Source organism: Macaca thibetana, chromosome 9 (genome assembly GCF_024542745.1).
Source record: "Macaca thibetana thibetana isolate TM-01 chromosome 9, ASM2454274v1, whole genome shotgun sequence".
NCBI lineage: Eukaryota > Metazoa > Chordata > Mammalia > Primates > Cercopithecidae > Macaca > Macaca thibetana.
Genome location: NC_065586.1, coordinates 90,650,220 through 90,667,962, shown reverse-complemented (window position 1 = coordinate 90,667,962; position 17,743 = coordinate 90,650,220). Strand labels below are relative to the sequence as shown.

At 36.8% G+C, this 17,743-nt stretch overlaps 2 protein-coding genes across 3 annotated transcripts in view; both read right to left on the bottom strand.

Annotated features, from left to right (window-relative positions):
* LOC126962034 (cytochrome P450 2C18) overlaps positions 1–17,743 on the bottom strand; it is a 263,118-nt gene that overhangs the window by 130,926 nt on the left and 114,449 nt on the right. The gene's annotated exons all lie outside the window — the stretch shown is intronic.
* LOC126962032 (cytochrome P450 2C9) overlaps positions 1–17,743 on the bottom strand; it is a 65,266-nt gene that overhangs the window by 15,847 nt on the left and 31,676 nt on the right. For both annotated transcript variants that reach the window (XM_050802802.1, XM_050802801.1), the window contains exons 6-7: positions 10,509–10,650; positions 1,418–1,605 (exon numbers count right to left, since the gene is read on the bottom strand). In XM_050802802.1, coding sequence (XP_050658759.1) covers positions 1,418–1,605; positions 10,509–10,650 — 330 coding nt within the window. The remainder of the gene's footprint in view (positions 1–1,417; positions 1,606–10,508; positions 10,651–17,743) is intronic.

Here is a 17,743-nt window from a genome sequence, read left to right as displayed (position 1 = left end):
GCATACTTATTTCTATTTATTGAGGAATGTAAGCCCAATACATATAATCTGATGTTGTGTGGATATTTGTCCCCTCCAAATCTCATGTTGAAATGTGATTCCCAATGTTGGAGGTGGAGTCTGGTGGGAGGTATTTAGGACATGAGGGTGAATTCTTCTTGAGTGGCTTAAAGCTCTTCTCATGATAATTAGTGAGTTCATATTCTGTTAGTTCATACACGAGCTGGTTGTTTAAAGTCACTTCCACTCCTTTTTCTCTTACTCCCTCTCTTGCCATGTGACATGCTTGCTTCCCCTTCACCTTCTTCCATGATTGAAAGCTACCTGAAGTCCTCACTAGGAGCAGATGCCTGCCCCCATTATGCCTTTTGCACAGCCTGCAAAACCATGAGTCAAAATAAAACTCTTTTATTTACAAATTACCCAGTCAAAGACAGTCAAACATATTCCTTTATAGCAATGGAAACAGACTAACACACAATTATAGAAATAGATGCAGAGAATTGATTTGATAAGATTTTACACACAATTATGACATATATCTATGACAGCAAACTTCTCTAATCTGATCAAAAATATCTACCAAAATCTACTTCAAGCATCATTCTCAATACTGAAATGGAAAACTTCCACTGCTTCCTGCAGATGAGAAATGAGAAACAAGGATCCCCACTGTCACCAATTCTATTCAACACTCTCCTAGAAATTCTAGCCAATGCAATAATGAATGCAATAAAGAGACATTAAGCCCATGAGAAATGGAAAATAAGTAATAAAACAGTATTAACCCAGATACAATATAATTATACAGAAATTACAATGAATCCAGAAATAAATTATGAACAGCGATTAGTAAATTTAGCAAAGTTGACAGATTAACATCATCAGAATGACAAAAACTAATTATGTTCCACAACAAAAATATTAATTATCTAGGGAAAACCAAAGACTTGAAAACCATGACAACAAATCACAAATTTCCTGGGAAAATAAAAGAAATCCCAAATAAATTGGAAGCATAATTATATTCAGGAATGGAAAGATGCAACATGTCAAGATTCAGTTCTTTCCAAACTGATCTATAAATTTAATGTCACCCTGACAGAAATTCCAGCCCAATGTTTTGGGAAATTGACAAACAAATGCCTTTAAAATTTATCTGGAAATATAAGCACCTGAGAGTAGCCAAACCAATCTTGAAGAAAGATAATAAATCTGGAAAACACACATTGCCAGACACTAGGACCTGTTACAAAACTTTGTAGCCCCAAACTGGAAACAACAGAAAGTCCCATTAAACTGCCATACATATGAGTTACGCACTTCTCTCACCCAGTGATGGTAGAGGATAAGAATGATACTATGAATTTGGGGGCTTCAAAAACATGGAGTTGCAGTGTAGGAGAAGCAAACTTACCTTGGGGATGAGGTAGTTTCTGAATTTAACATCACAGGTCACTGCATGGGGCAGGTTGGTGGGGAGAAGGTCAATGTATCTCTGGATCTCGTGCACCACAGCATCTGTGTAGGGCATGTGGCTCCTGTCCTGCATGCAGGGGCTCCGATTTCTGCCAATCACACGTTCAATCTCTTCCTGGACTTTAGCTGATAAGACACAAGTAAAAACTGATGGAAAAGGAGAAAAATGGCACATTTGTTGCAGCAATTCAGGGGTACATGAATCATGATGAAGGTATCCAAACATCATTAGAAATTTAAATTATAGTGCTGGAAGTATATGCAAATGTAAAGAGAGGACTGTTACAGATGCACAAATGTGTAACTACCATAAACTAGGCATTAAGAAAAATCTGTACACATATAAGCATAGAAAATTATCTTCAATAAAGGAAGACAGGAAGGATTGAAAAAAGGAAGAGAAGTCCACAAAACAACCAGAAAACAAATAACAAAAGGGCAAGGGTAAGTCCTTACTTATCAATAATAACACTGAATGTAAATGGGCTAAAATCTCCAATCAAAAGACATACTGACTGGATGGATAAACAAGACCCATTAATCTGTTGCCTAAAAGAAACACACTTCACTTATAAAGACACACATAGGTTGAAAATAAAGAAATGGAATGAGACAGTACATGCCAATAGAAAAGAAAAAAGAGCAGGAGTTATTATATTTAAAACAGAAAAAGTAGATTTCAAAACAAAAACTATAAGAAGAGATAAAGAAGATCACTATTGGTGATAAAGTAGTCAGATTGGCAAGAAGATGGAAAAATTTTAAATATATATGCAACCAACAATGGAGCACCCAGATATATAAAAGAAATATAATTAGAACTAGAGAGAGATAGTCCCCAGTACAATAATAGCTGGAGACTTCAACATCCCACTTTCAGCATTGGACAGGTCATCTAGATAGAAAATCAACAAGGAAACATTCAACTTTATGTGCACTATAGACCAAATGGATCTAATAGATATTTGCAGAATATTTTATCCAACTGCTACAGAATACACATCCTTTTCCACAGCACATGGATTGTTATCAACAATTGACCATATGTTAGGTCACAAAACAAGTCTTAAAATATACAAAGAAACTGAAATAATATCAAGCATCTTCTCTGACCACAGTGTAATAAAACCAGCAATCAATAACAAGAGGAATTTTGGAAGCTACACAAATAAATGGAAATTTAAAAATATACTCATAAATGGGGAGTGGGCCCATGAAGAGATTAAAAAGGAAATTGAAAAATTTCTTGAAACAAATTTTAATGGAAACACAACATACCAAAACCAAGGGGCTACAGCAAAACCAGTACTAAAAGGGAAGTTTATAGCTACAAGAACTTATATCAAAAATGGAGAAAATAGACAAATAAACAATCTAATGATGCATCCTAAATAATTAGAAAATCAAAAGCAAATTAAACCCAAAATTAATAGAAGAAAAGGAATAATAAAAATCAGAGCAGAAATAAATAAAATTTAAATGAAGAAAAACAAAAGATCAATGAAATAAAAGTTGCTTTTTTGAGAAGTTAAACAAAATTGACAAACCTTTAGCCAGGCTAAAAAAAAAACAGAGTAGATTCAAATAAATAAAAACAAATTAAAAAGGAGGCATTACAATTGATACTGCAGAAATTCAAAGAATAATTAGTGGTTACTATAAGCAACTATATGCCAATAAATTGGAAAGTCTAGAAGAAATGGACAAATCACTAGACAAATATGACCCATCGAGTTTGAACCAGGAAAAAATCCAAAACCTGAACATGCAATGACCAGTACCAAGATCAAATGAGAAATAAAAAGTATCCCAGTAAAGAAAACCCCAAGACTGGCTAGCTTCACTGCTGAATTTTACCAAACATTTAAAGAAGAATTAATACCAATCCTATTCAAACTATTCCAAAAAATAAAGGAGAAGAGAATACTTTGAAACTCATTCTGTGAGACCAGTATTACCCTGATACCAAAATCAGACTAAGACACGTCAAGAAAAGAAAACTACAGGTCAATATACCTGATGAACACTAGTGCAAATATCTTCAACAAAATACTGGCAAACCAAATTCAGCAATACAATAAAAAGGTCATTCACAATGACCAAGTGGGATTTATCCCTGGGATGCAAGGATGGTTCAACATGTGCAAATCAAGCAGTGTGATACATCATATCAAAAGAATGAAGGATAAAAGCTATATCATTTCAGTTGATGCTTAAAAAGTATTTGATAAAACTTAACATCCCTTCCTGATAAAAATTCATTTAAAAAAACCTGAGATAGAAGGAACATACCTCAACATAAAAAAGTTATATGACAGAGCCACAACTAGTACTATACTGAATGGGGAAAACCAAGAGTATTTCCTCTAAGATCAGGAACATGACAAGGATGCCCACTGTCACCATTGTTATTCATCATAGTACTGGATGACCTAGCAAGACCAATCAGACAAGACAAAGATATAAAGGCTATCCAAATTGGAAAGGAAAAAGTCAAAATATCCTTGTGTTCTGATGATATAACCTTATATTAGGAAAAACCTAAAGATTCCACAAGATAATTATTAGAACTGATGAACAAATTCAGTAAAGTTAAAGGATACAAAATCAACATAAAAATCAGTAGTGTTGTTACATGCCAACAGTGAACAAAAAGAAAAAACAAATTTAAAAAGTAATCCCATTTACAATAGCCATAAGTAAAATTAAATACTTAGGAATTAATTTAACTAAAAAACTGAAAGATGCCTAAAATGAAAACTATAAAACACTGAGGAAAGAAATTTAAGAGGACACAACAAATACAAAAATATTTCATGTTCATGGATTGGAAAAATCAATATTGTTAAAAATGTCCATACTATCAAAACAATCTACAGATTCAATAAAATCCCTATCAAAATATCAATGGCATTCTTCACAGAAATAGAAAAAATAAATCCTAAAATTTATATGGACCCACAAAAGACCCGGAATAGTCAAAACTATCCTAAGCAAAAAGAACAAAACTGGAAGAATCACATTATCTCACTTCAAATTATACTACAGAGATAACTAAAACAGCATGGTACTGACATAAAAACAAACACATGGACCAATGGAACAGAATACAGAATCCAGAAACAATTTCACAGACGTAGAGTGAACTCATTTTTGACAAAGGTGCTGATACGGTTTGGCTGTGTCTCCACCCCAAATCTCATCTTGAATTGTAATAATCCCCACAAGTCAAGGGTGAGGCCAGGTGGGGATAATTGAATCATGGGGGTGGTATCCTCCATACTTTTCTCATGGTAGTGAATAAATCTCACAACATCTGATGGTTTTATAAATGGGTGTTCCCCTGCAAAGCTCTCTGCCTGCTGCCATGTAAGACGTGACTTTGCTCCTCATTCACCTTCCGCCATGATTGTGAGGCCTCCCCAGCCATGTGGAACTGTGAGTCCATTAAACGTCTTTCCTTTATAAATTACCCAGTCTTGTGTTGGCTTTATTAGAAGCATGAGAACAGACTAACACATGTGCCAAGAACGTACACTGAGGGAAAGACAGTCTCTTGAATAAATGTGCTGGGAAAACTTAATATCCTACAAAGAAGAATGAAACTGAACTCATATCTCTTGCCATATACAAAAATCAACTCAAAATCAATTAAAGGCTTAACTCTAAGACCTCAAACTCTGAAACTAATATAGGAAAACACTAGGAAAAATCTCCAGGACATTGGTCTAGGCAAAAATTTCTTGAGCAATACCCTACAAACACAGGCATTCAAAGCAAACATGAACAAATGGGATCACATCAAGTTAAAAAGCTTCTGCACAGCCAAAGATACAATCAACAAAGGGAAGAGACAATTACAGAATGGAGAAAAATATTTGCAAACTATTCATCTGACAAGAGATTAATAACCAGACTATATAAGAAACTCCAGCAACTCTATAGAAAAAAAATATACTAATCCAATCCAAAAGTGGGCAAAAGATTTGAATAGATGTTTCTCAAAAGAAGACATTTAAATGGGTAAGAGGTGGTCAAAAAGGTGGTCAACACCACTGATCATCAGAGAAATATAAATCAAAACTACAATGAGATGTCATCTCACTCCAGTTAAAATGGCTGATATCCAAAGACAGGCAATAAGAAATGCTAGTGAGGATGTGGAGATAAGTGGACCCTTGTATAGTGTTGGTGGGAATGTAAATTAGTATGACCAGTACGGAGAGCTGTTTGAATATTCCTCAAATAACTAAAAATAAAGCAACCATATGATCCAACAACCCTACTGCTGGGTATATACCCAAAAGAAAGGACATAAGTACATCGAAGAAGTATCTGCACTCTTATGTTTGTTGCAGCACCATACACAATAGCTAAGACTTTGAAACAACTTTAATATGCATCAACAGAAAATGTAGTATATATACACAATGTAGTTCTATTCAGTCATAAAAAGAATGAGATTCACTCATTTTCAACATGAAGGGAACTGGAGATCATTATGTTAAGTGAAATAAGGCAGGCAGAGAAAGATAAACATAGCATGTTCTCACTTATCTGTGGGATCTAAAAACAAAAGAATTGAACCAATGGACATAAAGTATAGAAGCATGGTTACCAGAGACTCGAAAGGGTAGTGGGGCCTGGGAGGGGAGGTGGGGATGAATAAGACTTACTATATGGTAGCACAACAGGGTGACTATAGTCAATAATAACTTAATTGTACATTTTAAAATAACTTAAAGAATGTAATTGAATTGTTTGTAACTCAAAGAATAAATGCTTGAGGGGATACACCATTCTCCATGACATGCTTATTTCACATTGCACGCCTGTATCAAAACATCTCATGTACCCCCAAACATATTAATATATACTACTATGTACCCATAAAAATTAAAAAAGATAAAAATGAAAAATCTATATATACATATACATTAGTATATATGATAATTAATATAAATAAAAATAATAAAATGTTTGCAAACATAAAGTAAGCATATAATTTAGTCATGAAATTACTGTCTTGGAAAAAAACAAGGATTAATTTCATATCAAAATAACATGTTGCTTAAACATTAAATTATACTATCAGATTTATGCATATATGTGACTGTATTTATGCATCTGTGTGTGGGAGGGGTCGCAAATTGCAATGGTATTCTCTTCATTCTCACACTTTCCAAATTCACCATTTTCAACATTCCAGCAGCTTCTTCTGAACATACATTCACATTTTTAAATAAAGACTCTGTTTCTATTTCTTATTTATCTTTTTGTGGATTATATTAATAATTTTTTATTATGAGAGATGAGAATTTTAATCTTCAACTTCACCTCATATTTGAACACACCCTCAGATAGACACACTCACTTTACAACACTCCTTTTTCCAGAATATATTTAGATGACAATTTTTATATCAGTATTCATTGCTTACATCATTCTGACTACACAAATATGGTTCTCTGGTAAGACAGCTATGATTAAGTTGCATTTTTAGTACTATCCTGGGCTTAACCATGTCTCCTTATTTCAATTTGTAATTTCTGTTTCCCAAGTTAGAATTATTGACAAATGTTCAGGCAGATGTTTGAAACTCCTTTTTGAGCTATTGGAAACTCTCATAAAATCTGTCACATCTCTTTTGTTCTTGCTGTCTCCTCTCACTTCTGAATTATCCACCAGGTCCATTCTTAAGTAGTTGTTTTCTAGGTATGGTGCTAGGCAGCCTCCCTGACATTCTCATTCTCCTACATGAGGTTTCCTGATTGCTGGAGCTCAGGACTTTCTCTAACTAGGTTTCAGGCATTTGAATGAAGCATATTCTCCAATATTTTTCTGAGAAAGGGAAAATAGAAGGCAAAATTTTTGGCAAACATGCAAGTATGAAAACACCCTATTTCTATTAATATACAAGATAATATTAATAGTTCTTGAGAATTCTGAATCTTAATTGTTTCAATATAACCTGGTATAGATCTGAAAGTTTTTGTGGTTTTCCCTTTAATTCTCATGTCCTGACATTCCATAACCCTGTGTCTAGCAGTATGTGTTTTCATTTCATTCACTCTGTTGGACATTGAAGAGAATTTTCCATTAAGATGGTGAAAGAAAAATGTCATTTCTCTAGATCAGTTCCCTTTGTGTTGGATAAAGTTAGCTGCTGAATTTTAGGAAGCAAGATGAATAAAAGAGCTAAGAGTCTCCTAATTGAAGGAGCAGACCCGTACCAAATCTGCCTTTCAAGCCTACACCTCATGCCTTTTCTGGCACTACCCTGTGTCTCTGAGTACAGGGCTTCTTAAGCTCAGTTTCTCTAGAGAGCGAGCCTCCTTCTTCTTGTGGGAAGAAATCAGTTACCTGATGAAAAGGCTTGTGGAGGAAACGTAGGCAGGGAAAGCCTCCTTTTTCAGCCTCATTCTCCACTATTCTTTAACCCTTGAAACTTCCAAATACTACTATTGGAGAGACTTAAGGGACACTGATTAACTTTTCCTCCTTGATAAATTTTTCTCTTCTGACTTTTTGGTTACAAGTTTATCCTCTCTGTACAGATTTGTCAATCCTCTATATGCTCTCTGTGTTTAGGAAATTTGTTAAAGTCTTCTTGACTATCTCCTGTACTCTTCCTATCTTAAAGGACCTAAATGTCTAATATCCAAAATCTATAAAAAAATAAAAATAAAATAAAATAAAATAACTTAAATCAACAAGCAAAAAACAAAAAAAAATCAATTAAAAAAGGGCAAAGGACAAGAACAGGTACTTCTCAAAAGATGACATACAAACAGCCAACAAACATGAAAAAGTGCTTCAACATCACTAATCAACAGAGAAATGCAAATCAAAATCACAATGAGGTACCATCTCACACCAGTCAGAATAGCAATTATTAATATTAAAAAGTCCAAAAACAACAGATGCTGGTGATGTTGCAGAGAAATGGAAATGCTTTTACACTGTTGGTAGGTATGCAAACTAGGTCAGCCACTGTGGAAACCAGTTTTGATATTTTTGAAGGAACTTAAAATAGAACTACGAGTTGACCCAGCAATCCCACTATGGAGTATATGTCCCGAAAATATTCATTCTATCAAAAAGACACACACCCCAATATGTTCACTGTAGTGCTATGCACAATAGCAAAGAAATGGAATCAACTTATGTGCCCATCCACAGTGGATTGTATGAGAAAAATGTGGTAAATATACACTGATATGGTTAGGCTGTGTCCCCACTCAAATCTCATCTTGAATTGTAGCTCCCATAATTCCCACATGTTATGGGAGGAACTCAATGGGAGGTAATTTAATCACAGAGGCAGGAGTTTTCCATGCTGTTCTCATGATAGTGAATAAGTCTCTACCAGAGACTTTTTGTGAGGCCTTTCCAGTCATGTGGAATTAAGAGTCCATTAAACCTCTTTCCTTTATGAATTACCCTGTCTCAGGTATGTCTTTATTAACAGCATGAGAACAGACTAATACATACACCATGGAATGTTACGCAGCCACAAGAAAGAACAAAAATTATGTATTTTGCAGGACGATAGATGAAGTGGGAGGTCATTATCCTAAGCAATCTAATACAAGAACAGAAAACCAAATACCGCATGTTCTCACTTATAAGTGGGAGGTAAGCATTGAATACACAAGAACTTAAAGATGGGAACAATAGACACTGAGGATCACTAGATGGGGGAGGGAGGAAAGGGATGTGGGCTGAAGAACCATCTGCTGGGTAATATGTTTACTGTCAGTGTGATGGAATAGCTGGGACCCCAAGCCTCAGCGTTACACAACTTATCTATGTAACAAACCTGTATTTGAACCCTTTAATCTATAATGAAAGTTGACAAAAAATCTTGTAGAACTCTATAGGTTAGTAACTGTTCAAAAAAAAGGCCTAATTCTTATTTGTAATTAGGTTATTGTCATGTCAATGGGGGATACTGACAGAGGAGAAAAAAAGAATATTTCTTATCTGCAGCATAAGCAGAAGGCCTTAAAAGTAAATTTCTAAAGTAAAGTTGTACATAAAAGATAAAATTATTGACCCCCTCAAAACAAAATCTTATTTTGTCCAACACCAATTTCATGGGAACTGTCTCAGGTACATATTCTGCCTAAATGGAACATTCTTTAGGTACCTCTTCTAGTAAACAGAATTACCTTCCTTATGAATCCAACTTTTTAGAATACTTAGCAGACTAGGAATTTTCTCAGGCAGACTCACTACATTTCTAGGATTACCATTTATCTTTCAATAAGTGGAGTTTCCAGTTTCCCTACTCCAGCATTCGAACCTGAAATTTTGAGAATGAGAAAAGTTATCTTCAAAAACATACTTGCTATTTAAAAATGGGCTTCTCATAATAAACCCAACATGTAATACTAGGCCAATTTATCTTGTCTCTTCCTGACATAAATCATTACCTTTTTTTTCAGAGATGCCCTACCCACCTTGGACCAGAGCTCTATTGCTTTTGCTACTGCTGTCTGTCTTCATTTGTCTCAGTTATCTTCCTCTACTGTGTAAACATGCCCCCTTTACCTTTTTTTCCTTGTTTTTTTTTTCCTTCTGAGACAGAGTCTCACTCTGTTGCCCAGGCTGGAGGGCAGTGGCACAATCTTGGCTCACTACAACCTCCACCACCTGCGTTCAAGTGATTCGGGTGCCTCAGCCTCCCGAGGAGCTGGGATTACAGCCACGTGCCACCATGCCTGGCTAGGTTTTACATTTTTACTAGAGACGGGATTTGGCTATGTTGGCCAGGCTGGTCTTGAACTCCTGGCCTCAAGTGATCCACCCACCTCAGCCTCCCAAAGTGCTGGGATTACAGGTGTGAGCCACCATGCCAGGCCAAGATATCCCATTTTAATCACACCATTAGTTTGGAACAGATTACAGCTGGGAGCAGAGTTTAAGTAATGAAGCTTCTCTAAGAGAAACAGGAAGGAGGACACTAGCAACACCTTCCCAACATCTTCTCTGAAAGTCAATTAACTCTTCATCTGTGATCATACCTGTGACCTCTGGGTGCTTCAGCAGGAGAAGGAGAGCATATCTCAGGGTTGTGCTTGTCGTCTCTGTCCCAGCTCCAAACAAGTCAACTGCAGTGTTTTCCAAGTTTTCAATAGTAAATTCAGACTGTTGGTTGTGCTTTTCCTAAGAATGATTTGATGCAATTATCTGACAAATTATTTACCAGCATATTTGATTACAGTGAATTCAAAATTACTCACATTGTTATATGGTTACCAACATAGAAACTGGAAAGTATAGTACTAGAAAAAAAATACTGTGTGGTGTAGCGGAGGCTGTAGGCCATCTGGCCCAAACTTTATTTGCTACCCCCTTATTCCATGCTTGCCTAAAAATTCCATTCATCAGGCTCTCTGCAGCTGGCTGAGTCACACAGCATTTTTTTTTTTTTTTTTTTTTTTTTTTTTTTTTTTTTTTGCCAAAAGATATAAGCAGAAGGTCTCTAGGTCCACTTTCATTTCCTCTTTCATACTCAAAACACAAATGTGAAGTAGGAGGTAGAATAGACCCCATCCTGGGATTTAATAATGAAAATGAAGGTCTGTATACTAAATTTAGTGGGAAAAAAGGAAGGCCCTTGACTCTCTGCTGCTTTGGGGCTGCTGTATTATCCCTAGATTGCCCCTCTGTGAGATTCCCTGTATTTGAGATAAATAAAGACATTATGTGTTAAAGCCATTATTACCTGTAGACAACTACAATCTAAATTAGTAAAAAGGTAAATTAGGGCCATATCATTAGATACTGTGAGCCTGAATCAAGAGTCTGCAATTATCTTCTTCTGTCAGAAAGGTACATGGACTCAACATTGCCTCCAGATTCATTATAAAGTTGAAATTTTGTAAAAATAAATATGAAAAAAGCAATATGACAGCAAAACCTAGGATAAATTATAGAGAAAGAGAATGGGTTTACAATAACAAGATGGGCCCACACTATTATAATAGAGATGGGAGGCAACAGACAACTTTTTCTAGGGTGCAGCAGTGCAGGAATAAATAAAAATATGCAAAATGAAGAGAAAGGACAATGATGAATATGGAGAATAAAGGGATTAATTGTCACAGGGGATAAAGGAGAGAGTAAGGGTAACGCATATGCCAAGGCTCAAAGACTGGAGTTTTCATAATTTGGAAGTTAGGAGAAAGAAAGCAACAAATAATGAATACTTAGTTGAAAGAGATCATCAATATACAAAACATATTACTTTTTAACCAGTCTCTAGGCCAGTAATAAATTAATTACGTTTTCAGAGTCTCCAAGTGATGTGTGTCATGTTGAATATTGTTTAATCAACACCACTGAAATAGACTAGATCCTCTCAACATGTCTACTTACTAGATGAAGATGGTCCTATCCCTTGGTAACATCAGCTTCACACAGTTTTCTAAGCTTGTCATGTTAAAAATTACTCTTAAGTAAGAACAGTGCACTCACAAACCAGTATTAACATTTCCATCTGTTGACTTGAGCTTGGTTATTTAGCAGTTATGTGCCTATCCTACCTTATTAATGATAGTAGCCATATTCTACTTGCTGTGCTCATATCTAAAGAGCACCCCTCTACCTCAGACACAGGCCAGGACATTGTCCTGCACCTCGCCCTCAGAAACAGACTCACAGCTACAACTCAGTCTGTGGGCTTCAGCTGCTAGGGTGTGCTATAGAGTCACAGATCTTGGCTCTGTGGGCAATCTACATTCAATTCTGCCACAGAGAGTGAACCTGTACCCCAAGACCCAGGTGTCACAGTACCTGATTAAAATACCTTGAGTCTAGAATAATGTTTCTATGACAACTTCAAGGATGTATACCTGTAACCCAGCACCAATGCAGCTGCATGTATGCCATGTCAGATTTGACATCAAAAGGAATCCCTTAGGCTAAGTCACCCTAATTTTAGGAAAATAAAAATGGGAGGACACCCAAATACTTTGACACCAGGGACATTAACAACCTACACTACTCCTGATACTGCTGCAAACTTCTACAGCCTAGGCCACTGAGGCACCCAAAATTATTTCTGATGTTGACCACAGCTAGAGAAACTACACAGATACTATCACACTGCATCTATTCAAAAACTGAGTTACCCACTCTTCATCACCTGCACACAAACACTCAACTTCAGATGAAAGTCTTTCTCTATGAAATCCACTCTAGAAACTGGAATAGACATTGTCCCACCACATGCATAGACATCAATGCAGGGACAAAACATGAAAAATCAAGAAATATTACACCACCAAAAAGACATAATAACTCTCAAATAACAGAACTCGATGAAAACAAAATCAACATATATTCAAAAAAGGAATTCAAAATAATTACCTTGAAGAAACTAAATAAGGGGGGTGGCTGGCAAGATGGTCGAATTGGAACAGTTTCCATCTGCAGCTCCCAGCAAGATCAACAAAGTAGGTAAGTTATTTCTGCATTTCCAACTGAGGTACCCAGCTCCTCTCATTGAAACTGTTTAGGCAATAGGTGCAGCCCACAGAGGGCAAGCCAAAGCAGGGTTGAATGTCACCTCACCCAGGAACCCCAAAGGGTCAGGGAAATCCCTACCTTAGCCAAGGGAAGCAGTGAGGGACTGTGCCATGAAGAATAGTGCACTCTGGCCCAGATACTATGCTTTTCCCATGGTCTTCGCAACCTGCAGACCAGGAGATTCCCTCAGGTGCCTACACAACAAGGGCACTGGGTTTCAAGCACAAAAATGAGGAACCAATTTGCACAGACACTGAGCTAGCTGCAGGAGACTTTTTCATACCCCAGTGGCACCTGGAACACCAGTGAGACAGAACTTTTCACTCACCTAGAAAGGGGGCTGAAGCCAAAGAGCCAAGTGGTCTTGCTCAGCAGATCCCATCCCCATGGAGCCCAGCAAGCTAAGTTCCACTGGCTTGAAATTCTCGCTGCCAGTACAGCAGTCTGAAGTTTACCTGGGATGCACGAGTTTGGTAGGGGAAGGGGCATCCACCATTACTGAGGCTTGAGTAGGTAATTTTCCCCTCACAGTATAAACAAAATGGTTGGGAGGTTCGGACTGGCCAGAGCCCACTGCACCTCAGCAAAGCAGCTGTAGCCAGACTGCCCCTCTAGATTCCTCCTCTCTGGGCAGGGCATCTCTGAAAAACAACGTAGCATCCCCAGTCAGGGGCTTATAGGTAAAACTACCATCCCACTGGGGCAGAGCACCTGGGGGAAGGGGCAGCTGTGGGTGCAGCTTCAGCAGACTTAAATGTTCTGGCATTCTGGCTCTGAAGGGAGCAGCAGATCTACCAGCACAGTGCTTGAGCTCTACTAAAAGACACACTGCCTCCTCAGGTGGATCCCTGAGCCCCATGGCTCCTGATGGGAGGCACCTCCAAGCAGGGGTTAACAGACACCTCAGAAAGGAGATCTCTGGCTGGCATCTGGTGGGTGCCCATATGAGACAAACTTCCAGAGGAAGGAACAGATAGCAATCTTTGCTGCTCTGCAGCTTCCGCTGGTGGTACCCAGGCAAACACGGTCTGGAGTCAACCTCCAGCAAACCCCAGCAGACCTGCAGCAGAGGGGCTTGACTGTTAGAAGGAAAATTAACAAACAGAAAGCAATAGCATCAACACCAACAAAAAGGATGTCCACACAAAAACGCCATCCGAAGGTCACCAACATCAAAGACCAAAGGTAGATAAATCAATGCAGATGAGGAAAAACCAGTGCAAAAAGGGTGAAAATTCAAAAAAACAGAACACCTCTTCTCCTCCAAAGAATCATGACTCCTTGCCAGCAGGGAACAAAACTGGACAGAGAATGAGTTTGATGAACTGACAGAAGTAAGCTTCAGAAGGTGGGTAATAACAAACTCCTCTGATAGAAACGAGCATGTTCTAACCCAATGCAAGGCAGCTAAGAACCTTGAAAAAAGGTTAGATGAATGGCTAACTTGAATAACCAGTTTAGAGAGAAGATAAATGACCTGATAGAGCTGAAAAACAAAGCACAAGAACTTCATGAAACATACATAAGTATCAATCGCTGAATCGATCAAGTGAAAGAAAGGATATCAGAGATTAAAGATCAACTTAATGAAATAAAGCCTGAACACAAGATTGGAGAAAAAAATGAAAAGGAATGCACAAAGCCTCCAAGAAATATGGGACTATTTGAAAAGACCAAACCTACATTTGATTGGTGTACCTAAAATTGGTGGAGAAAAGGGAACCAAGTTAGCACACACTCTTCAGGATGTTATCTAGGAGAATTTCCCTAATCTAGCAAAATAGACCAACATTTAAATTCAGAAAAAACAAAGAACATCACAAAGATACTTCTCGAGAAGAGTAACCCCAAGACACATAACTGTCAGATTCACCAAGGTTGAAATGAAGGAAAAAATGTTAAGGGCAGCCAGAGAGAAAGGTCGGGTTACCCACAAATGGAAGCCCATTAGACTAACAGTGGATCTCTCTGCAGAAACCCTACAGGCCAGAAGAGAGTGGAGGCCAATATTCAACATTCTTAAAGAAAAGAATTTTCAACCCAGAATTTTATATCCAGCCAAGCTAAGCTTCAAAGTGAAAATATAAAATAAAATCCCTTACAGACAAGCAAATGCTGAGAGATTTTGTCACCACCATCTTGCCTTACAAGAGCCCCTGAAGGTAGCACTATATATGGAAAGGAACAACTGGTACCAGCCACTGCAAAAACATACCAAATTGTAAAGGCCATTGACACTATAAAGGAACTGCATCAACTAATGGGAAAAATAACCAGCTAGCATCATAATGAAAGGATCAAATTCACATATAACAATATTCACCTTAAATGTAAATGGACTAAATGTCAAAGTTAAAAGACAGAGACTGGCAAATTGGATAAAGAGTCAAGATCCATCAGTGTTCTGCATTCAGGAGACACATCTCACATGCAAAGACACACCTAGGGTCAAATTAAAGGGATGGAAGAAGATTTACTGAACAATTAGAAAGCAAAAAAAAGCAGGGGTTGCAATCTTAGTCTCTGATAAAACAGACTTTCAACCAACAAAGATTAAAGAAAAAGACAAAGAAAGGCATTACATAATGGTAAAGGGATCAATGCAATAAGAAGAGCTAATTATCTTAAATGTATATGCACCCAATACAGGAGCACCCTGACTCATAAAACAAGTTCTTAGAGACCTACGAAGAAACTGAGGACCCCACACAATAATAGTGTGAGACTTTAACACCCCATTGTCAATATTAGACAGATCAATGAGACAGAAAATTTAACAAGGATATTCAGGACTTGAACTCAGCTCTGGACCAACCGGACTTAATAGACATCTACAGAACTCTCCTCCCCAAATCAACAGAATATACATTCTTCTCAGCATCACATTGCACTTATTCTAAAATCAACCACATAATTTAAAGTAAGACACTCCTCAGCAAATGTAAAAGAACAGAAATCTTAGTCTCTCAGACCACAGTACAATCAAATTAGAACTGAGGATTAAGAAACTCAAAACTGCATGACTACATGGAAACTGAATAACCTCCTCCTGAATGACTACTTGGTAAATAATGAAATTAAGGCAGAAATAAACAAGTTCTTTGAAATCAATGAGAACAAACACACAACATACTAGAATCCCTGGGATACAGCTAAAACAGTGCTTAGAGGAAAATTTAGGCCACTAAATGCCCACAGGAGAAAGAGGGAAAGATCTAAAATTGACACCCTGACATCACAATTAAAAGAACTAGAGAAGCAAGAGCAAACAAATGCAAAAGCTATCAGAAGACAAGAAATAACTAAGATCAGAGCAGTACTGAAGAAGACAGAGATTCAGGAACTCTTCAAAAAATTAATGAATCCAGGAGCTGGTTTTTTGTTAAGATTAACAGAATAGATAGGCTGCTAGCCAGACTAATAAAGAAGAAAAGAGAGAAGAATCAAATAGACACAATAAAAAATGATAAAGGGGATATTACCACTGACTCCACAGGAATACAAACTACCATCAGAGAATACTAAAAACACCTCTATGCAAATAAACTGGAAAATCTAGAATTAATGGATAAATTCCTTCACACATACACCCTCCCAAGACTAAACCAGGAACAGAAAACCAAACACCACATATTCTCACCTATAAGTGTGAGTTGAACAATGAGAATACACGGACACAGGGAGGGGAACGTCACACACCAGGGCCTGTCAGAAGGTTAGGGGACTAGGGGAGGGATAGCATTAGGAGAAATATCTAATGTAGATGACGGGTTGTTGGGTGCAGCAAACCACCATGGCACATGTATACCTATGTAACAAACCTGCGTGTTCTGCACATGTGTCCCAGAACTTAAAGTGCAATAAAAAAAAAAAAAGAAAGAAATAGCAGAATAGTAGTTCGTAGAGGTAGAGAAGTAAGGGAGATAGCCAGAAATTGGTTAACAGATACGAAAGTTCAGCTATATAAAAGGAATAAGTTACAGTGTTCTACAGCAGAATAGGGTGACTATAATTAACAACGCTTTATTGTATACTTTAAGATAGCTAGAAGAGTAGATTTTTAATGTTTCCAGCATAAGGAAATGAAACATATTTGAGGTTATAGATATGTTAATCATCCTGCTTGATCATTACACATTGTATACATGTACTGAAATATTACAGTACACCCCATAAATATGTACAATTATTGTGCCCACTGAAATAATAAATTATAAATTTATTATAATATATCAATAATAATATAAATTTATATATTATATATAATATAAATTTATAATACATTTATAATATGCAATATTTTATACATTGCAGTATAATTTTTAATATTTATAAATTATTACTAAATAAATAATAATTAAATCAAATAAATAAAGGCTAAGAAAACAAAAGACAACAAGTGTTGGTGAGAATATGGAGAAATTGGAACCCTCATGTCCTACTGATAGAAATGTAGAATGGTGCAGCTGTTAAGGAAAATATTAAGGCAGTTCAAGAATTAAAAATAGAATTACCACATATCCCAGAAATGCCACTTCTGGTTATACACCCAAAATAATTGAAAACAGCACATCAAAGAGATATTTGTTTACCCATATTCATAATAGCATTACTTACAAAGTCAAAAGGTGAAAGTAATCTGGGTGCCCATCAACAGATAAATGGGTAAGCAAATTTGATTTATAAATACAACGGAATATTATTCACCATTAGAAAGGAAGAAAAA